General features: G+C 40.5%; 1 protein-coding gene across 2 annotated transcripts; it reads left to right on the top strand.

Moving 5' to 3' along the window:
* The first annotated feature begins 728 nt into the window (after window positions 1-728).
* On the top strand, window positions 729-22,698 carry dhcr24 (24-dehydrocholesterol reductase). 2 transcript variants are annotated; one of them, XM_061888086.1, is made up of 9 exons: window positions 729-1,121; window positions 5,081-5,236; window positions 7,880-7,985; window positions 8,381-8,499; window positions 15,994-16,257; window positions 16,324-16,467; window positions 19,991-20,188; window positions 20,261-20,439; window positions 22,274-22,698. In XM_061888086.1, exons 1-9 carry the CDS (start codon window positions 882-884, stop codon window positions 22,425-22,427), a joined length of 1,560 nt encoding a protein of 519 aa, XP_061744070.1. In that variant the 5' UTR covers window positions 729-881; the 3' UTR covers window positions 22,428-22,698. The 2 variants fall into 2 exon arrangements, with proteins under 2 accessions (XP_061744070.1, XP_061744071.1); XM_061888087.1 differs by having other exon boundaries at window positions 791-954.
* The last annotated feature ends 308 nt before the right edge of the window (window positions 22,699-23,006 follow it).

Below are 23,006 nucleotides of genomic sequence, written 5' to 3'. Positions count from 1 at the left end.
TTCACAAAGATAAAATAAGTCATATTTATGGTTCGTTTAATAGTTAAAACACATTTACATTATTGCAATCAGTTGATAAAACATTGTCCTTTACAATTATAAAAGCTTTTTTAAAAAAATCTACTACTCTGCTAGCATGTCAGCAGACTGGGGTAGATCCTGCTGAAATCCTAGGTATTGAATGAATAGAGAATCAGTTTGAATCGGAAAAATATCGTTTCTGAATCGAGAATTGAATCGAAAAAATCGATATATTATCGAATCGTGACCCCAAGAATCGATATTGAATCGAATCGTGGGACAACCAAAGATTCGCTGTCCTAATATATATATATACATATATATATACATATGTATATATATATATATTTTTGTACATATATGTATGTATATATGTATTTATATGCATATGTATATGTATATGTATGTATATTTTCATATATATATATATATATATATATATATATATATATATATATATATATATATGTCTGTTTAACACACATTCATAACAATCAATACCAAGTCAAGACGGTGGGTGGTGTGACAAATTTCCTGCTTTTTTATTGGTCAAAGCTCAGGAAGTAAACGCCAAACGTGTCAGCCCGTTCACAAACTTGACCAATCAGAGGGAGGTGGCCGGCGCCTGGGCCCGCCTTCTCGGCTGTATCCACCAATGGTTGTCCTCCTAGCTGGCAGCTGTGAGTCCACATAGCCCTGCTCACCTATCAGGAGGAAGAGGTGACCGGCGGTGGCTTTTTAGGCTTTTTTTTTTTTTTTTTTTTTAAAGTAACCCCACGACGACTCGTCACGTTTCCCCGTGGAAGTGTGGCAGCTGCCTGTGTTTGGCGGTCACTGGTGTGTCAAACAGTTGTAGTAGAATGCAGACTATGGAGATGCTGCTCTACGTGGCCGTCGTGGTTCTCATGTTGGCGCTGTGGACCAAAGTCAAAGGTGTTGACTACGTGCTGGTACACCAGCGGTGGATTTTTGTGTGTTTGTTCCTGCTGCCTCTCTCCGTTGTCTTCGACGTGTATTTCTACCTGAGAGCGTGGATTATATTCAAGGTGTGCTCGGCGCCCAAAATGCACGAGCAGCGCGTGCGCGACATCCAGCGACAGGTGGGTGCAAAGTAGCCAGGGGCGGACCTTTGCGCCTGCGCACTAGGGGAGACCCGCTGTGTTGTTTACATGCATCAAGAAATAACTTTTTTGCAATAACCTATTGATCCATCCACTGTCTACCGCAGGGGTCACCAACGCGCTGCCCGCGGGCACCAGGTAGCCCGTAAGGACCAGATGAGTTGCCCGCTGGCCTGTTCTAAAAATAGCTCAAATAGCAGCACTTACCAGTGAGCTGCCTCTATTTTTTAAATTTTATTTATTTACTAGCAAGCTGGTTTCGATTAGCGTGACATTTTTTAATTCTTAGAGAGACAAAACTCATAGAATTTGAAAATCCAAGAAAATATTTCAAAGACTTGCTCTTCACTTGTTTGAATAAATTCATTTTTTTTTTTTACTTTGCTTCTTATAACTTTCAGAAAGACAATTTTAGAGAAAAAATACAACCTTAAAAATGATTTTAGAATTTTTAAAAACCTTTTAAATAGGTTCCTCTTCTTTCCTGATAATTTAAATCAATCTCCATCCATCCATCCATCTTCCTCCGCTTATCCGAGGTCAGGTCGCGGGGGCAGCAGCCTAAGCAGGGAAGCCCAGACATCTGTTTCCCCAGCCACTTCGTCTAGTTCTTCCTTGGGGGATCCCAAGGCGTTCCCAGGCCAGCCGGGAGACATAGTCTTCCCAACGTGTCCTGAGTCTTCCCCGTGGCCTCCTACCGGTTGGACGTGCCCTAAACACCTCCCTCGGGAGGCGTTCGGGTGGCATCCTGACCAGATGCCCGAACCACCTCATCTGGCTCCTCTCGATGTGGAGGAGCAGTGGCTTTACGTTGAGCTCCTCCCGGATGACAGAGCTTCTCACCCCATCTCCACCCGGCGGAGGAAACTCATCTCGGCCGCTTGTACCCGTGATCTTATCCTTTTGGTCATGACCCAAAGCTCATGACCACAGGTGTGAATGGGAACGTAGATCGACCGGTAAATTTAGAGCTTTGCCTTCCGGCTCAGCTCCTTCTTCATTTCAAATCAATCTTCAAGTAAATTAATGTTTTTATTGTAAAGAATAATAAATACATTTTAATTTAATTCTTCATTTTAGCTTCTGTTTTTTCGACGAAGAGTATTTGTAAAATATTTCTTCAAACTTATTATGATTAAAATAAAAATAAAAATAATCTGGCAAATCTAGAAAATCTTTAGAATCAAATTTGAATCTTATTTCAAAGTTTTTTGAATTTCTTTAAAATTTTTGTTCTAGAAAATCTACAACAAATAGTGATTTGTCTTTGTTAGAAATATAGCTTGGTCCAATTTGTTATAAATACTAACAAAATGCAGATTGGATTTTAACCTATTTAAAACATGTCATCAAAATTCTAAAATTAATCTTAATCAGGAAAAATTACTAATGATGTTCCATAAATTATTTTTTTAATTTTTTCAAAAAGATTCGAATTAGCTAGTTTTTGTCTTCATTTTTTTCGGTTGAATTTTGAATTTTAAAGAGTCGAAATTGAAGATAAAGTATGTTTAAAAATTTCATTTTCATTTTTTCCCTGTTTTCTCCTCTTTTAAACTGTTCAATTAAGTGTTTTTTTCATCATTTATTCTCTTCCGTAAAAGGAAAAAAAATGTATGACGGAATGACAGACAGAAATACCCATTTATGTATATATATATATATATATATATGTATGTATATGTATATGTATGTATGTATTTTATTTATTTATCAAAGGTAAATTGAGCAAATTGGCTATTTCTGGCAATTTATTTAAGTGTGTTTCAAACTGGTAGCCCTTGGCATTAATCAGTACTCAAGAAGTAGCTCTTGGTATCAAAAAGGTTGGTGACCCCTGGCCTACCACTTGTCCCTTTTTGGGTCGCGGGGGGTGCTCGAGCCTATTTCAGCGGGGTACATCCTGGACAAGTCGCCACCTCATCACAGGGCAACACCGACAACATTCACACTCACATTAACCCATCATTCGTAAATTGACTGACAAAAGTGAGACATTCACTAAATTCAGTTTTAAAAGTGACTTTGTACTGCGCTATCTTGAAAACTACCACTTTAATCACAAAACTGTTCACAGTATTGCTTCTCCTATATATTTTTTTTTTACAGGTTTATCTCAATTAGATTTGCCCTACCTGACACATTTGTTCATTCAGTATTGTATTAACTTATATTTGCACGACCTAAAACATTCATTCAGTATTTTGTTATAATTGCGCTACGAGGGACATTCATTCAATATTCTGCTGTCTTATATTTGCACTACCTAAAACATTCACTCGGTATTTTGTTATATTTGCGCTACATTGGGACATTCATTCAGTATTCTACTATCTGATATTTGCACTGGCTAAAACATTCAGTCAAGATTTTGTCATAATTGCGCTACATTGGGACATTCATTCAGTATTCTACTATCTGATATTTGCACTACCTAAACATTCAGTCAATATTTTGTTATATTTGCGCTACATTGGGACATTCATTCAATATTCTACTGTCTTATATTTGCACTACCTAAAACCTTCACTCAGTATTTTGTTATATTCGCTCTATGAGGGACATTCATTCAACATTATATTATCTGATATTTGCACTACTTAAAACATTCACTTAGCATTGTGTTATATTTGCGCTACAAGGGACATTAATTCATTATTCTACTACCTTATTTTTGCACTACTTAAAACATTCAGTGAATATTTTGTTGTTATATCTGTGCCACGAGGGACATTCATTCAATATTCTATCATCTGATATTTGCACTACGCAAAACATTTAGTCAATATTTTGTTATTTGTGCTACGTTGGGACATTCATTCAATATTCTACTGTTTTATATTTGCACTACCTAAAACATTCACTCAGTATTTTGTTATATTTGTGCTACAAAGGACATTCATTCATTATTCTACTATCTGATATTTGCACAGCCTAAAACATTCAGTGAATATTTTGTTGTTATATCTGTGCCACGAGGGACATTCATTCAATATTCTACTATCTGATATTTGCACTACCTAAAACATTCACTCAGTATTTTGTTATATTTGTGCTACGTTGGGCCATTCATTCAATATTCTACTGTCTTATTTTTGCACTACCTAAAACATTCACTCAGTATTTTGTTATATTTGTGCTATGAAGGACATTCATTAATTATTCTACTATCTGATATTTGCAAAACCTAAACATTCAGTCAATATTTTGTTATATTTGCGCTATGTTGGGACATTCATTCAATTTTCTTTTGTTATATTTGCACTACCTAAAACATTCACTCAGTATTTTGTTATATTTGCGCTACATTGGGACTATCATTCAGTATTCCACTATTTGATATTTGCACTACCTAAACATTCAGTCAATATTTTGTTATATTTGCGCTACGTTGGGTCTTTCATTCAATATTCTACTATCTTATTTTTGCACTACCTAAAACATTCACTCAGTATTTTGTTATATTTGCGCTACATTGGGACTATCATTCAGTATTCCACTATTTGATATTTGCACTACCTAAACATTCAGTCAATATTTTGTTATATTTGCGCTACGTTGGGTCTTTCATTCAATATTCTACTATCTTATTTTTGCACTACCTAAAACATTCACTCAGTATTTTGTTATAGTTGCGCTACGAGGTACATTCATTCATTATTGTATTATCTGATCTTTGCACTACCTAAAATATCCAGTCACTATTTTCTTATGTATGCGCTACGTTGGGACATTCCTTCAGTATTCTACTATCTTATATTTGCACTACCTAAAACATTCAGTCAATATTTTGTTGTTATATTTGTACAACGAGAGACGTTCAGTCAATATTTTACCGTCTAATATTTGCTCTATCTAATGCACACATTCAATATTTAGTTTTGTTTGATTTGCGCTACTTGGCGCATTCATTCAGCTTTCCATTATTTACTTTTCAGGTGCGTGAGTGGAGGAAAGAGGGCGGCAAGAGCTTCATGTGCACGGGTCGACCCGGCTGGCTGACTGTGTCTCTGCGAGTGGGCAAATACAAGAAAACACACAAGAACATCACTATCAATATGATGGACATTCTTGAGGTGGACACCAAGAAGCAGGTGAGATAAAGCAACACAGACGTTGAGTTTCTCTGCAACCTATCAGGGAAGGTATTTATTTTTCAAAATACTGGTGTATTAATCCGTAACATTTTTTTCATTTGACAAACCAGTGGGTTTTTTGATTTAAAAAAAGTACCGTATTGGCGTATGAGTGGGTCTATTCAGGTCTTTTTTCATACAAAAGATATGAGGCGCATTAAAGGAGTCATTTTATGATTGTTTTCTAAATGTAAAACACTCCCTTGTGGTCTACATAACATGTAATGGTGGTTCTTTGGTCAAAATGTTGCATGGACTATAATTTACAGATCATCTTTCTGACAGTCGCTTCAGGATGCACCGTTTTGTCTTTTTTACGTGGCTCACCTTGGCATTAAAGTATTACAATCTGTGCTTCAAACTTAAGTAAACATTTATGTAACAAGAATTCAGATCGGCACAAGGAGATTTAAGAGTAACCGGTAATGTCGTTATCTCGCTACATAGGAGCGCACAAAGCTGGTTGGCCCGTTGCCAATTATTAGCACAGTCTAAACCGCCCACGTAGCGTAAAAATAATGCAAGTGAATTGACGGAATTGTGTTACAAATTCCAACTATTTCTTTGGTGTTTTATCTTTAACAATAGCCACGTGTACATGGACAACTTTTAATTAATCTGATCAACATTAGGATTCGAATGTTACTTTGTACGTGCACCCTGAAAAAATTGATCTGATAATGATCTGTATTTTCATGCATCACACCTTCAATCGGAATTCTTTACTTTGACATGCGCATAACCTAACATAAACATAAAGATGTGTTATTGTTTGTGTTACGGCGCCATCTTTTGGACGAGTTCACTCACTGCAGGTGCTGAAGAAGCAGTAGATTTCCACCGTACACAAACATGGATTTGTGCATTCTGCCTGTCCGACGTTATCACAGTATTTATTAATTCCTCCTTCTCTTCACTACTTTTGTTTTACCTCTCTTTTTGAAATGGAGCTGTTCTGTGTTTTTTATGTCGTGATTATGTATGACAGCGTCCAGCCAACAAAAAAAGGTGAAATAACTGAAAACATGTTTTATATTCTAGTTTCTTCAAAATAGCCACCCTTTGCTCTGATTTCTGCTTTGCACACTCTTGGCATTCTCTTGATGAGCTTCAAGCACAACTGTGAAGTGAAAACCATTCCAGGTGAGAGAATGCCAAGAGTGTACAAAAAAGTAATAAGAGCAAAGGGTGGTTATTTTGAAGAAACTAGAATATAAAACATGTTGTCAGTTATTTCACCTTTTTTTGTTAAGTACATAACCCCACATGTGTTCATTTGTAGTTGTGTTGCCTTCAGTGACAATCTACAATGTAAATAGTCATGAAAATAAAGAAAACACATTGAATGAGAAGGTGTGTCCAAACGTTTGGCCTGTACTGTAGCTACGGTGTCTTTTACCTGCTACTTGTCTTTGTTGGAGGTCCATGTTTTCTCAATGTGGCCAGCTCAGTGCTTCCCGTACATTAATTTAACCTTTTCAGGCCCAAGCTGTTTGTTTACATGCTTATTTTTATTTCTCTTTGATATCTAGGCTTCTTGGAGCCTATTTAGAATAAAAACTAAGAATCATCTTTTGATATGATGTACTTAGTCCATAAGTACACAGACGTGTACTTCGTGTATAGTGACATGCTAATTCTTATTTTTACACTTTTTTTCCCCCCAAATTCCATTGTATGTTATACTCTTCTGACACCACTAGATGGCGGTATACGTGTCCACATAAGCGGCCATAAGACCCCAATTCAGTCGTGTACACCCATCCATCCATCCATCATCTTCCGCTTATCCGAGGTCGGGTCGCGGGGGCAACAGCCTAAGCAGGGAAACCCAGACTTCCCTCTCCCCAGCCACTTCGTCTAGCTCTTCCCGGGGGATCCCGAGGCGTTCCCAGGCCAGTCGTGTACACCATTTTGGGAATAAGAGCTAAAAAGGTGCTGTCCATGCATGTGGCCACTAAGCCTTTAGAGCAGGGGTCACCAACGCGGTGCCTGCAAGCACCAGGTAGCCCGTAAGGACCAGATGAGTCCCACGCTGGCCTGTTCTAAAAATAGCTCAAATAGCAGCACTTACCAGTGAGCTGCCTCTATTTTTTTATTTTATTTTATTTATTTACTAGCAAGCTGGTCTTGCTTTGCTCGACATTTTTAATTCTAAGAGAGACAAAACTCAAATAGAATTTGAAAATCCAAGAAAATATTTTAAAGACTTGGTCTTCACTTGTTTAAATAAATTATTTTATTTTTTTACTTTGCTTATTATAACTTTCAGAAAGACAATATTAGAGAAAAAATACAACCTTAAAAATGATTTTTAGATTTTTAAACACATATTCCTTTTTACCTTTTAAATTCCTTCCTCTTATTTCCTGACAATTTAAATCAATGTTCAAGTATTTTTAGATTTTTTTTGTAAAGAATAATAAATACATTTTAATTTAATTCTTCATTTTAGCTTCTGTTTTTTCGACGAAATATTTCTTCAAACTTATTATGATTAAAATTCCCCAAAAATATTCTGGCAAATCTAGAAAATCTGTTTTAAAATAATAAATAAATAAACATAAAATGCTAATGTTAGTTCTGCTGTCTGTTATTTAGGTGGTGAGAGTCGAGCCCCTGGCCAACATGGGTCAGGTGACTGCCCTTCTCAACTCCATTGGCTGGACCCTGCCAGTGCTCCCGGAGCTGGATGACCTCACCGTGGGTACGTCACGGCACACATGAATTTCTCTGGAATCTTCAACGACTGTGTGTGTGTGTGTGTGTGTGTGTGTGTGTGTGTGTGTGTGTGTGGGGTGGGGGGTTTCGAGGTGTATGGTCTGTGCACCCATCCATCACTGCTTCCTGTTTGGACGTCCCTAACTCTGTTAGAAGACGTCCACAGATAAAACTCTGCGGAAATGGCCGCAGAGTCGGAGGCACCCGGGGATCGGGTTTCATAATGGATTTCCTGATGCCATAAACTGTCCATCAGCGGCCTAATGTTTTCCCATCAAGCCCGCCGTGCGCTCATTTATCCTGACGTTTGTGTGCATCCACGGCCTCTGTTGTTGTGCAAGAAATGAAATCACAGCGCGCTCCCCCCTCCTCCCGTCTCAGGTGGTTTGGTGATGGGCACCGGCATCGAGTCGTCCTCTCATATTTACGGCCTCTTTCAGCACATCTGCGTGGCCTTCGAGCTGGTGCTGGCTGACGGCAGCCTTGTGCGCTGCACTGAGGTGAGTTTCTTTTTTTTTACTGTGCTTTTACTTTCAAAAAGTATCCAATTTCATCCGTAGGAATAAATGTACAGTAAATATTCATTTGTTGACATATTAAAGGGGAACATTATCACAATTTCAGAAGGGTTAAAACCAATACAAATCAGTTCCCAGTGGCTTATTTTATTTTTCGAAGTTTTTTTCAAAATTTTACCCATCATGGAATATCCCGAAAAAAGGCTTTAAAGGGGAACATTATCACAATTTCAAAAGGGTTAAAAACAATAAAAATCAGTTAGTTCCCAGTGGCTTGTAGTATTTTTTGAAGTTTTTTTCAAAATTTTACCGGTCCCGGAATATCCCTAAAAAAGCTTTAAAGTGCCTTTTTTTCGCTCTCTGCCAAGACACTGTTCATTTTCCTGTGACGTCATACAGTGCTGCCAATACAAAAAAACAATGGCGAATACCACAGCAAGATATAGCGACGTTAGCTCGGATTCAGACTCATATTTCAGCGGCTTAATCGATTCAACAGATTACCCATGTATTGAAACAGATGGTCGGAGTATGAAAGTATTGAAGAAGAAACTTAAACTATTGAGCGAATAGCTATTGACGCTATTCATAGCCATAGCATGGCCGAATAGCTGCGTTAGCATCGCCGGTAAAATGTGCGGACCAAACGATCAGGACTTTGGCATCTTGTGACACTGGAGCAACTTAAGTCCGTCGATTGGTAAGTGTTTGTTTCGCATTAAATGTGGGTGGAAGGAAACGTAATATAGTTACAAATGCATCTGCAGGTTATCCATACATCTCTGTGCCATGTCTGCTTTAGCACCGCCGGTAAATAGCATGTTAGCATCGATTAGTGTAGCATGTTAGCATCGATTAGCTGGCAGTCAACATCAACAAAACTCACCTTTGTGATTTCGTTGACTTTATAGTTGCAAATGCATCTGCAGGTTATCCATACATCTCTGTGCCATGTCTGCTTTAGCACCCCCGGTAAATAGCATGTTAGCATCGATTAGCTGGCAGTCACGCCGCGACCAAATATGTCTGATTAGCACATAAGTCAACAACATCAACAAAACTCACCTTTGTGATTTAGTTGACTTTATCGTTGCAAATGCATCTGCAGGTTATCCATACATCTCTGTGCCATGTCTGTCATCGCCGGTCAAATGTGGAGACACTTTGGCACATTCAATGGGGGTCTGGCGGCAGATTTCTTGCCACTTTCGCATCTTCGGGCCGGTGGTGCAACTTGAATCTCTCCCTGTTAGTGTTGTTACACCCTCCGACAACACACTGACGAGGCATAATGTCTCCAAGGTTCCAAAAAATAGTCGAAAATAACAGAGCTGAGACTTGGTGTTTGCAATGTGTTGAAAATGAAAATGGCGGGTGTGTTACCTCGGTGACGTCACGTTCTGACGTCATCGCAAAAAGACTGATAATAAACAGAAAGGCGTTTAATTTGCCAAAATTCACTCATTTAGAGTTCGGAAATCGGTTAAAAAAATATATGGTCTTTTTTCTTCAACATCAAGGTACATATTGACGCTTACATAGGTCTGGTGATAATGTTCCCTTATAAAGTGCCTGATTTTCGCTATCTGTAAATCCACCCGTCCATTTTCCTGTGACGTCACATAATGACGCCAATACAAACAAACATGGCGGATAGAACAGCAATGTATAGCGACATTAGCTCGGTTTCAGACTCGGATTTCAGCGGCTTAAGCGAATCAACAGATCACGCATGTATTGAAACGGATGGTTGGAGTGTGGAGGTAGATAGCGAAAACGAAATTGAAGAAGAAACTGAAGCTATTGAGCGAATAGCTATTGAAGATATTCGGCGATCGCTTTCTAACCAACGATTGCATCATTTGACCACTGGAGCAACTTAAATCTGTCAATTGGTAAGTGTTTGTTTGGCATTAAATGTGGGTGGAGGGAAAGGCTGGATGCAAATATAGCTACAAATGTACATACAGCTTTCCTAAAGAGCATGTTAGCATCGATTAGTTGGCAGACATGCCGTGACCAAATATGTCTGATTAGCCCATAAGTCAATAACATCAACAAAACTCACCTTTGTGATTTTGTTGACTTTATCGTTGGAAATGCATCTGCTTTGAGTGTCGCAGGATATCCACACATTCTTGCCATTTCTGCCATGTTAGCATCGATTAGCATGCCGTGTTAATCGATGCACACTCCACGTAAGACAACTTGAATCCGTCCCCGATCGTGTTGTTACACCCTCAACACACCCACGATTCATGATGTCTCCAAGTTACGGAAAACAGTCGAAAATAACAGAGCTGATTTGACTTGTGTGTGTAATGTGTTTGAGAAAATGGCTGATTGCTTCACATTGTAACGTCACGGCAGTAAGATCATCGCTCCGACAGCGAACAATTGAAAGGCGTTTAAATCGCCAAGTTCACCCTTTTAGAGTTCAGAAATCGGTTAAAAAAACATATGGTCTTTTTTCTGCAACATCAATGTATATATTGACGCTTACATAGGTCTGGTGATAATGTTCCCCTTTAACTGCTAGCATTTTATTTTCCTTAACTGTCAGCGTTTGGATTGAACAATAATTAAACAAACTTAAGTCAAGTAAGACTATTGACTTTTTGAAAACACCTCACACTACAGAGCATTAGTGTCACCTAGTGGCCTTTTATAGGTATTGCTGCAATAAATACGTTTTTCCGCACTGGTGCCATTGTAACTCTCAAAATTAAATTACATTTATTTATTTTTTTAAAATCAAAACCTGATAATACACGTATTAAACTACACATGATGTGTTGGCCCATCTCTGGAAGCCATTTCATTTTTTTTTACTACACAATAATTTAGTAACGAGTGTTTTTTTTTAGCATAAAATTAGTAAATGGATAAAATTGAAGCACATTGCATCTATGCTGATAGCAAATTAAGCACATTACGGCGATTCAACATATTGTAAGTTAGGTAACAGGACTGTGCTGAGGTTTTTCGCGGAATTCTTATTTTAAAGACTACTTTTACTTAAGTCATTTTATTCTAAATTAGCTGTATTTTTGCTTGAGAACAAAAAAGCTTGCAAAATCCCGGAACGACTAATTATAATTCAGCTTCCTATTTATTATCACTGTAAGCCTTCAGTAATGAAATACCATGAAGTACAAACAAACAGTAAGACACTTGTTGTGTAGTTAGAATAGAATAGAAAGTACTTTATTGATCCCTGGGGGATATTCAGCAATAATAATAATAATAATAAGCAAATGAATAATTGTTGTGTCATGACTTAAATATGTAGCAGTGTTGGCGCTAGCAATTTTCAAAATGAGGACCCAGGGACCCCATCAAGTCATAAAAACGGGGTCCCACAATACATTTTTGGGGTACCACATTTTTTTTGTAAGTGTTTTGAAAACAAATGATAAATGTATGCATTATCCTGTTATATCTCACATTCTATATAGTGTTTTGGAAAATGGTTGTCATAAACCATGGGTGTCAAACTCTGGCCCGCGGGCCAAATTTGGCCCGCCATGTAATTTATTTTGGCCCTTGAGACAATATTAAATTAACATTAGAGCTGGCCCGCCGGTATTATACTGCGGCGGTGAATTCACCGCTAATTCTAATACTTGCCAACCCCCGCAATTTTCCCAGGAGACAACCGAATTTCAGTGCCCCCCCCCAGAAAATCTACCGGGGCAACCATTCTCCCGAATTTCTTCCGATTTCCACTCGGACAACAATATCGGCGGCGTGCCTTAAAGGTACTGCTTTTAGCGTCCTCTACAACCTGTTGTCATGTCCGCTTTTCCGCCATACAATCAGCGTGCCGGCCCAGTCACGTAGTATTTGCGGATTCTACACATACACTAACACAAGTGAATGCAATGCATACTTGGTCAACAGTCATACAGGTCACACTGAGGGTGGCCTTATAAACAACGTTAACACTGTTACAAATATGCACCACACTGTGAACCCACACCAAACAAGAATGACAAACACATTTCGGGCGAACATTCGCACTGTAACACAACATCAACACAACAGAACAAATACCCAGAATCCCTTGCAGCACTAACTCTTTTGGGACACTACAATTTCAACCCCCGCTACCAACAAACCTCGATTTTGCATGTCACTATATTTTAAATTTTCAATGCAAAACTTGTTTGGGTCCCTATTAAAAGGTTAAGTTGTTCAACTTTGGCCCGCGGCTTTGTTCAGTTTAGAATCTTGGCCCACTCTGTATTTGAGTTTGACACCCCTGTCATAAACGTTACTTTTTTAAATTCATTTTAAAAAATACTACAAAAGAAAACACATTTTTTTGCACATGTAAATGTATTGAGTTATAAACATTCATTCACATTCTTCTTTCCTTCATGGATGTAAACTTTATTGCTCCCGGTAGTTTTTTCTATATATCTTTTTAATATGTTGTAGGTGTATTTATTTCAGTATAAAAGTGTAAAAAGTTTTTTGCTTCGGTCAGGGAATGATGATAATGGTGTGCCAGGGCATACATACATTATTTATTTAACGCTTAAATATCTAGAGTCTACATCAACTTCAGATCTATCCGTCAATTCTAAGTTTTTGGGGGGGGCGGGGGGGGGGGTTTATGTTGTTGTTTTTATGTTTGTTTTTTGCCCTTGTTTTTATGGCAAACACACAAAATATGCAAAATCTTCAACAAAAAAAATATTATTTTAAAGAGGAATATTAGATGTGAGGTAATCAGAGACTTGGATAGGTCAATAATTCATGAAAACATTGATTTTATGTTTTGAGCAATGACAGTTTTAAAGAAAAAAAACAGCTTTGTTTTATTAGTCAATATTGCAAGTTTCTAAATTACATTTCACCTGTAAGCTTTTTTATTCCAGTTTTTTTGTATTTTTGTTTATTTGAATAGTATTTTTAGAATGTACCGTGGGCCTTTAAAACATTAGCTGTGGGCTGCAAATTGCCTCCAGGCCACACTTTTGACACCCCTGCTATAGATAATAAAAAATGTTATCTGATATGTATGTCGATTAAAAAGCAGAGCCTGGTGACGCATGCACGTTTATTATAATGCACAGTCAGCGTCTCTGCTTCAGTAAACAATGACGGCGATGACGTCACTGTCAGCGATGCGAGTGACACTTGCTAACTTGTCAGCCACTTCTCCAAGAGACTCCTTTTGAACACCCCTTGCACATTAGCACTTAAAAAGGCACATATTTGCCCCGTTTGTTGACCTACAAAGTATGTTTTTGGGCTGAAGAAGTCTGGTCGGGCCTGTCTCCATTCTCGAACGATGTCGATCCAGCTGGAGATAAAAGTGAAGTTTAAGTGGACTTACCAAGACTAAAACAAGTCATTTACTGGAGACATGGCACAGGATGAAGTTAAAAAGGTTGACTTCACACTCACCGAAGTGTTTACCAAGAAGTATTTATTTTGACAGCCCCTCGCGGAAAAGTTGGCCGAGTGCAAACTGAGTCAGTATTTGTCATTGATAAAGCTTTCGGGGAGTCAAAATTTAAGAAATTGGACCGAAAAGTTCATTACTTTGAAGACAACCAATAAAAACGCGGAGAAGGCAGGGTCAGTAAAAAAAAATCTGCGTCCCGGGACATGATGACTTACGAAAATTTCAATGTGTAAAAAGACAAAGTGCGTTCACGCCAACAGTGTGAAGACACAAGTTTTGTGACATTTCGCTTTTCCACAGTTGCGTCTGACCGTTCTTTCTCTCAGGGAATACAAGTCACTGGTCAATCCCAAAATCTTTCAGATGACATACATGCAGAGTGAGGACCATCAAAACAGAATAGGGATATTATCAAGTTTTACTAAATATTTAGGAGACCAGTCCTACAGTCCGTTTAATTGCGGCATCTAGAAGCGGTCTGAAAATCAAACGGGAAGAGACAACTTATCGAATACAAAAACAGAGTATTGTTTTAATACTGATAAGGTAAAAAGAGAGTATGCTATACTCCCACATTCCAACCCTTCAAGGGAAAGCACAGACTTTACTTGCGGACATAAGATACAAGCAAAAAAGGTACTCATGGGAAAATATTAGCGGTTTTAAAGGCCTGCTGAAACCCACTACTACCGACCACGCAGTCTGATAGTTTATAAATAAATGATGAAATATTAACATTGCAACACATGCCAATACGGCTTTGTTAGTTTACTAAATGGCAATTTTAAATTTATCGCCGAAGTATCCTGCTGAAACTTTGCGATATGATGACACGTGCGCGTGACGTCACACATTGTAGAGGACATTTTGTTCCAGCATCGTTCCCAGCTATAAGTCGTCTGTTTTCATCGCATAATTCCACAGTATTATGGACACCTGTGTTGCTGAATCTTTTGCAATTTGTTCAATGAATAATGGAGACATCAAGGAAGAAAGCTGTAGGTGGGAAGCGGTGTATTGCAGCCGCCTTTAGCAACACAAACACAGCCGGTGTTTCATTGTTTACATTCCCGAAAGATTACGGTGAAGCTTTTACTGTGGAACAGAGCGGTCAAGCGAACACGGTTGGATTGGACCACACACACAAAGTATAGTGTATTATGCAGCGATCATTTCGAAAGATCCAGTTTCAAAGAGGGTCCCTTGCGAAGGGCAGGGACGGGCATCGCCACCACCCGTCGACTGGTGCTGAAGAAAGGTGCGGGGCCGACCTTCAGGTTGTACAGGTACAACCGTATAATCTCACTAAAACACTAGTAACACAATAAGCAGATAAGGGATTTTCCAGAATTATCCTAGTAAATTTGTCTAATAACATCTGAAACGCTCCCACTGTATAGCCTTTTTTCTTCTTTCTAGTCCTTCACTCTCACTTTCCTCATCCACAAATCTTTCATCCTCGCTCAAATTAATGGGGAAATCGTCGCTTTCTCGGTCCGAATCGCTCTTGTAGCTGGTGGCCATGATTGTAAACAATGTTCAGATGTGAGGAGCTCCAAACCTGTGACGTCACGCGCACATCATCTGTTACTTCCGGTACAGGCAAGGCTTTTTTATTAGCGACCAAAAGTTGCAAACTTTATCGTCGATGTTCTCTACTAAATCCTTTCAGCAAAAATATGGCAATATCGCAAAATGATCAAGTATGACACATAGAACTGACCTGCTATCCCCGTTTAAATTAGAAAATCTCATTTCAGTAAATGAGATTTTCTAATAAAGAAAGAACTCTTGAAAATATATGCATTCTCCACACCACCTGCAGGAAGTAGACAGGAAGACTTTCTTTGCCAGTCTTATAACTTCCAATATTCGAGGAAGACATTCTTATGAGTGTTTAGTTCATTCATCCATTTGTGAGGTCAGACTTCACTGCCTCACATGGAACTTATGTATCCATCCAAGCCATAGGAAAAGGCAAGCCAGCGTGTCTCAATACTTTTGTCCACATCGTGTTCATTCTGAGTGTTTTTGTGTTTGATGCCGCTGGCCAACAGGAGGAGAACTCGGACCTCTTCCACGCCGTCCCGTGGTCCTGCGGCACCCTGGGCTTCCTGGTGGCGGCCGAGATCAAAATCGTGCCGGCTAAAGCGTGGGTCAAGCTGCGCTACGAGCCGGTCCGGGGCCTGGAGAACATCTGCCGCCGCTTTGCGGAGGCGTCCCAGAACAAGCAGAACACGTTCGTGGAGGGCATCCAGTTCTCCCTGGACTCCGCCGTCGTCATGACTGGAAGCATGAGCGAGCACGCCGAGCCAGACAAGGTACCTGTCGGCGAGGGCTTCACGTGAGCCTTCGGTCTTGTCCAATTCACTCTGTTTTGTCGTCAGATCAACAGGATCGGCCTGCATTTCAAACCGTGGTTCTTCAAACACGTGGAGAGCTACCTGACAGGCGGCGAGGCCGGCGTGGAGTACATCCCTCTGAGACAGTACTACCACAGACACACACGCAGCATCTTCTGGGAGATTCAGGTGCGTAAACACACTTTATCTGCCCGTCACGGTCCTCCATCTTTGCACCCTCGCCTCGTGTTTGTGACACGTGCAGCCCATCAAGCCATTAGCCAGCCCTCGCCTTGTGTAGAAGGTAATGGTGTGTTTAATTATGCATGTGTTGGTCCGACACACATCCATCTGCCGACTTTTGGTTTGGAAAGAGAGAGGTCTCCCTCGGCTAAACCGTTGGATGCTTTGAACTAGGGGTGGGCGATATGGCCTTTTTTTAATATCTTGATATTTTTAGGCCATGTCGCGATACACGATATATATCTCGATATTTTGCCTTATTATGGCGGTCCGCTCCCTGGACGATCAGTGCCAGAGCTTGGTCCGCATTGCCGGCAGTAAGTCAAACACATTTCCAGTGAGGGTTGGACTCCGCCAAAGCTGTCCTTTGTCACCGATTCTGTTCATAACTTTTATGGACAGAATTTCTAGGCGCAGCCAAGGCGTTGAGGGGTTCGGGTTTGGTGACCGCAGGATTACGTCTCTGCTTTTTGCAGATGATGTGGTCCTGATGGCTTCATCTGACCGGGATCTTCAGCTCTCACTGGATTGGTTCGCAGCTAAGTGTGAAGCGACCGGAATGATAATCACCACCTCCAAGTCTGAGTCCGTGGTTCTCGCCCGGAAAAGGGTGGAATGCCATCTCCGGGTTGGAGAGGAGACCCTGCCCCAAGTGGAGGAGTTCAAGTACCTAGGAGTCTTGTTCACGAATGAGGGAAGAGTGGCTCGTGAGATCGACAGGCGGATCGGTGCGGCGTCTTCAGTAATGCGGACGTTGTACCGATCCGTTGTGGTGAAGAAGGAGCTGAGCCAGAAGGCGAAGCTCTCAATTTACCGGCCGATCTACGTTCCCATCCTCACCTATGGTCATGAGCTTTGGGTCATGACCGAAAGGATAAGATCATGGGTACAAGCGGCCGGAATTAGTTTCCTCCGCCGTGTGGCGGGGCTCTCCCTTAGAGATAGGGTGAGAAGCTCTGCCATCCGGGAGGAGCTCAAAGTAAAGCCGCTGCTCCTCCACATCGAGAGGAGCCAGATGAGGTGGTTCGGGCATCTGGTCAGGATGCCACCCGAACGCCTCCCGAGGGAGGTGTTTAGAGCATGTCCAACCGGTAGGAGGCCACGGGGAAGACCCAGGACACGTTGGGAAGACTATGTCTCCCGGCTGGCCTGGGAACGCCTCAGGATCCCCCAGGAAGAGCTAGATGAAATGGCTGGGGAGAGAGAAGTCTGGGTTTCCCTGCTTAGGCTGTTGCCCCCGCGACTAGACCTCGGATAAGCGGAGGAAGATGGATGGATTTTGCCTTAGCCTTGAATGAACACTTGATGCATATAATCACAGCGGTATGATGATTCTATGTGTCTACATAGAATCTTGTTCATACTGCATTAATATATGCTCATTTTAAACTTTAATGCAGAGAATGAAATCACAACTAAGTCAATTGACCAAAACCGTATTTATTAAACAGTTATCAAGCAGTGGAACAAATATGGAATTTCCAAAACAGAAAGTACAAGACCGTCAGACACTTTTAAAGGGGAACATTATCACCAGACCTATGTAAGCGTCAATATATACCTTGATGTTGCACAAAAAAGACCATATGTTTTTTTAACCGATTTCAGAACTCTAAATGGGTGAATTTTGGTGAATTATACGCCTTTCTGTTTATCGCTCTCTGAGCGACGACATCAGAACGTGACGTCACCTAGGTAGTCAACGCCTTTTTTCCCTACCACATCACACGCATCAAGTCAAATCAGCTCTGTTATTTTCCGTTTTTTTGACTGTTTTCCGGTACCTTGGAGACATCATGCCTCGTCGGTGTGTTGTCGGAGGGTGTAACAACACGATCAGGGACGGATTCAAGTTGATTTACGTAGAATGTCCATCGATTAGCACGGCATACTAATCGATGCTAACATGCTATTTAGGCTAGCTGTGTGTACATATTAAAGCATTATGCCTCATTTGTAGCTATATTTGCATCCAGCTTTTCTCTCCACCCACATTTAATGCCAAACAAACACATACCAGTCGACGGATTGTAAGTTGCTCCAGTGTCGAGAGATGCAAAAGTCCCTCGTTTGGTTTTTACCGGCGATGCTACGACAGAGATGGCAAGAATGTGTGGATATCCTGCGACACTCAAAGCAAATGCATTCCCAACGATAAAGTTAACGAAATCACAAAGGTGGGTTTTGTTGATGTTATTGACTTATGTGCTAATCAGGCATATTTGGTCGCGGCATGACTGCCAGCTAATCGATGCTAACATGCTATTTAGGCTAGCTGTCTGTACATTTGAAAATATACTTACATCCAGCGTTTCCCTCCACCCACATTTAATGCGAAACAAACACTTACCAATCGACGGATTTAAGTTGCTCCAGTGTCAATGCGAAAGTCCTGATCGTTTGGTCCGCACATTTTACCGGCGATGCTAACGCAGACACGGCCGAATAGCTTCAGTTTCTTCTTCACTTTCGTTTTCGCTATCTGCCTCCACACTCCAACCAGCCGTTTCAATACATGCGTAATCTGTTGATTCGCTTAAACCGCTGAAATCCGAGTCTGAATCCGCGCTAATGTCGCTATATCTTGCTGTGGTATCCGCCATTGTTTGTTTGTATTGGCAGCACTGTGTGACGTCACAGGAAAATGGACAGTGGCTTCGAGAGAGCAAAAATAAGGCACTTTAAAGCTTTTTTTAGGGATATTCCGGGACGGGTAAAATTTAGAAAAAAACTTCAAAAAATAAAATAAGCCACTGGGAACTGATTTTTATTGGTTTTAACCCTTTTGAAATTGTGATAATGTTCCCCTTTAAAGCAAGCTTTGAGTGCACTTGTGCGCATGATGTCACTAAGATGACATTTTAAAACAACACTAAATTAAAGTGCACTTTTTGTACAGAACGCCACTACAATAGTTTAAAACAAATAAAGCGCACTTTTGTGCATGAAATCACACAAGATATTTCAATAAGTGTCAAAAAAAATGGGCTGCATAATAGGAAATCAAATACTGTTCGTCGCCTGCTATGTGGTAGGTTACTACGGACGTTATTAAATTCTGTTGTTGACTATATTTTTCATACGGTGTTGATCTGGAAATGTTTGTGTATATATGTATATGTATTTATATATGTGTGTATATATATATATATATATATATATATATATATGTATGTATATATATATATATATATATATATATATATGTATGTATGTATGTATGTATATGTATGTATGTATATGTGTGTATATGTATTTATATATGTGTATGTATATGTGTATATGTATTTATATATGTGTATGTATGTATGTATATATGTGTGCACATATATATATGTATATATAGATAGATGTGTATATATATGTGTATATTTATATATGTATATGTATATATATATATATAGTATTTTTTTCTTTTTCAAACCTTTTTCCATTTATTTTGCAAACAATATACTTTTGTACATTGCAGGATATCATTCCCTTTGGCAACCACCCGGTGTTCCGCTGGCTCTTTGGGTGGATGGTTCCTCCGAAGATCTCGCTGCTGAAGCTGACGCAGGGAGAGACCATCCGACGCCTGTACGAGCAGCACCACGTGGTCCAGGACATGCTGGTACCCATGAGGCACCTCCGCGCCGCCATCATGCGCTTTCACCAGGACATTGAGGTAGGACTAAGTCAAAAGATACTTGCCGTTCCAAAAAAAAAAACATGTGTGTGCCATTTTCTGCGGTTCCAGGTTTACCCTCTTTGGCTGTGCCCGTTCCTCCTGCCCCCCGGCAGAGGGATGGTCCACCCCGAAGGTCAGGAGGAGGAGTTGTACGTGGATATCGGCGCGTACGGCGAGCCTAAAGTCAAACACTTTGAGGCGACGGCGTCAACGCGGCAGCTGGAGAAGTTTGTCCGAGAAGTTCACGGGTACGTCAGCCTATGCACTGAATTTGACTTCTTACAGCCTCCACGACTGCAGCTGGCTTACTGATAGCTGGCAAAGTCTCAGGCTTCATTTTAAGATGTGTAGCAAAGCCTGCTTCTTTTTTCCCCCCCCCCACAGTTTTACAAATTCAAATTCTAAGATGTCTTCTGTGTTCAGATATTGTTGCTCGATCGGTTTGGGACATTAGTGCGTCTGATGCGGGGGTCAGCAACCCGCGGCTCTCTAGCGCCGCCCTAGTGGCTCCCTGGACCTCTTTCAGAGATATGTGACAAAGGAAAAAGATAAAGAAAAAAATATATTTTTTGTTTTAATATATTGTGGTATAATAATGTAATATATTAACATGACACAAACTTTCCTAATTGTTAGAAGTCCCACTGTTTATATTAAACATGCTTCACTGATGAGAGTATTTGGCAAGCACTCTTTTGTCCGACTAATTTCAGCGGTCCTTGAACTCATCGTAGTTTGTTTACATGTGCCACTTTCAAGGGTGAGCTTTGTTAAAGTTATTGACTTGTTGGAGTGCTAATTAGGCATATTTGGTCAGTGCATGACAGCAAGCTAATCAATGCTAACATGCTATTTAGGCTAGCTGTATGTACATATTGCATCATCATGCCTCCTTTGTAGGTGTATTTGAGCTCATTTAATTTCCTTTACTTATGTCCTCTGTGTATTTAATTTAGAATTGCATGTCTCATGACATTATATGTATGCAATATTGGCTGCGTTTTTGATAGTTGTTTGTGTGCCATTTTGTTCCAGACCACAGCAAACGTTACTCAGCTTGCAAAGATTGTAAGAAAACCATTAGAAGAAGACACGCCCATCTATAGCCTTGGCCATTCTAAGCCAGTAATTTCCAGGAGTTATCTCATCCTGTGAGAAGCCTACATTTTACTAATGATTTCCAATGTTGCAAAAATGTGTAGAATAAAAATTTAAATAGGACATTTCTGTCAACAAAGATTTGTGTCAGCCTTTGATAGTAGGTTAATATAGCCACATCACGTGTTGCCTTCATTATAACACTTATATAAGACTTTTGAAGTCATTTTGATAGTAGGTTAATGTGACAGACTTAAGCCGTCGTACGGGTTCAGTGGACCACCCAGGAAGGACATTCTCAATCAGCAGGTTTGACTCTCGTTTATTTTGCAATAAAGGATGTTGTTTGCGCCGTCGCCGCTACCGCTGCTCGCTCTCCGTATCTCGCTCCTCGTCTCTCGCTCTCCGGTCCGCGCTTTAGTCGGCCGTGTCTCCGTCTCTCGTGTCTTGCTTCCTGTTTCTTCTGCTCTCCAGCCACTGCTGCGGACTCTCCACCTCCTTCAGCCACGTTCCCCCCCCTCCTTCTCCCCTTTTATACAGCCAGAGGAGATAAGATAATTGTGTGCCGGTGAGTGAGCCACGCACCTGATTTAGATTGCGGCGGCGTCGCTCCCGGCATGCCCCGCCTCTCCGCTCCGCCGCATCCTCCACCTCCTTGCCACCATCTTGGGCAGGGCTGCAGCGTGCCCTGCCCCACCGTCGGCCCGTTGGCTCCGCCTCTCCACAGTTAATATAGCTAATATATACACATCACGTGTTGCTTACATTATAACACTTATATAAGACTTTTGAAGTAATTTTGATAGTAGGCTAAAATAGCTAATAAAGACATTTACATCATGTGTTGCCTTCATTATAACACTTATGTAAGACTTTTGATTTTTAGCGGCTCCAGACAGATTAGTTTTTTGTATTTTTTTTCCAATATGGCTCTTTCAACATTTTGTGTTGCCGACCCCTGGTCTAATGCTACGATTTTTGCAGCTTCCAGATGCTGTACGCAGACGTTTACATGGACCGCGCCGAGTTCTGGGAGATGTTCGACGGCACGCTGTACCACAAATTGAGAAAAGAGCTTGGCTGCAAGGACGCCTTTCCGGAAGTTTACGACAAAATCTGTAAGGCCGCACGACACTGATGCACAAAAGCACTTCCTGTGTCAGCGACAGCAGGTTGTATCAGGTGCGTCTTGCTGTGAAAGAAGTTCATTTATATAATCTTTTTAATCATTTATTGCTACCAGCATAAGGCGTTTATCCAAACGGCTCACACATGAAACTCATGAACTTATAAACATATATGTGAAAATGATTCAATCCCATTTGTATTTGCAAGATGTACACATTTCAATAGATGGTCCCTTTTTAATAAAAAAATTAATGCTTGTAATATTTTTTTAAAATTGGAAATCTGCAAGTTTGTACTTTTTTCCATCCATCCATCCATCATCTTCCGCTTATCCGAGGTCGGGTCGCGGGGGCAGCAGCCTAAGCAGGGAAGCCCAGACTTCCCTCTCTCCAGCCACTCTCCAGCCACTTCGTCTAGCTCTTCGGGGCGGTTTAGCTCGGTTGGTAGAGCGGCCGTGCCAGCAACTTGAGGGTTGCAGGTTCGATTCCCGCATCCGCCATCCTAGTCACTGCCGTTGTGTCCTTGGGCAAGACACTTTACCCACCTGCTCCCAGTGCCACCCACACTGGTTTGAATGTAACTTAGATAT

The sequence above is a fragment of the Nerophis ophidion genome, linkage group LG26 (assembly GCF_033978795.1).
Source record: "Nerophis ophidion isolate RoL-2023_Sa linkage group LG26, RoL_Noph_v1.0, whole genome shotgun sequence".
Taxonomy (NCBI): Eukaryota; Metazoa; Chordata; class Actinopteri; order Syngnathiformes; family Syngnathidae; genus Nerophis; species Nerophis ophidion.
The sequence above is the reverse complement of the archived record's forward strand: the minus strand, read 5'-3'. Positions and strand labels throughout refer to the sequence as shown.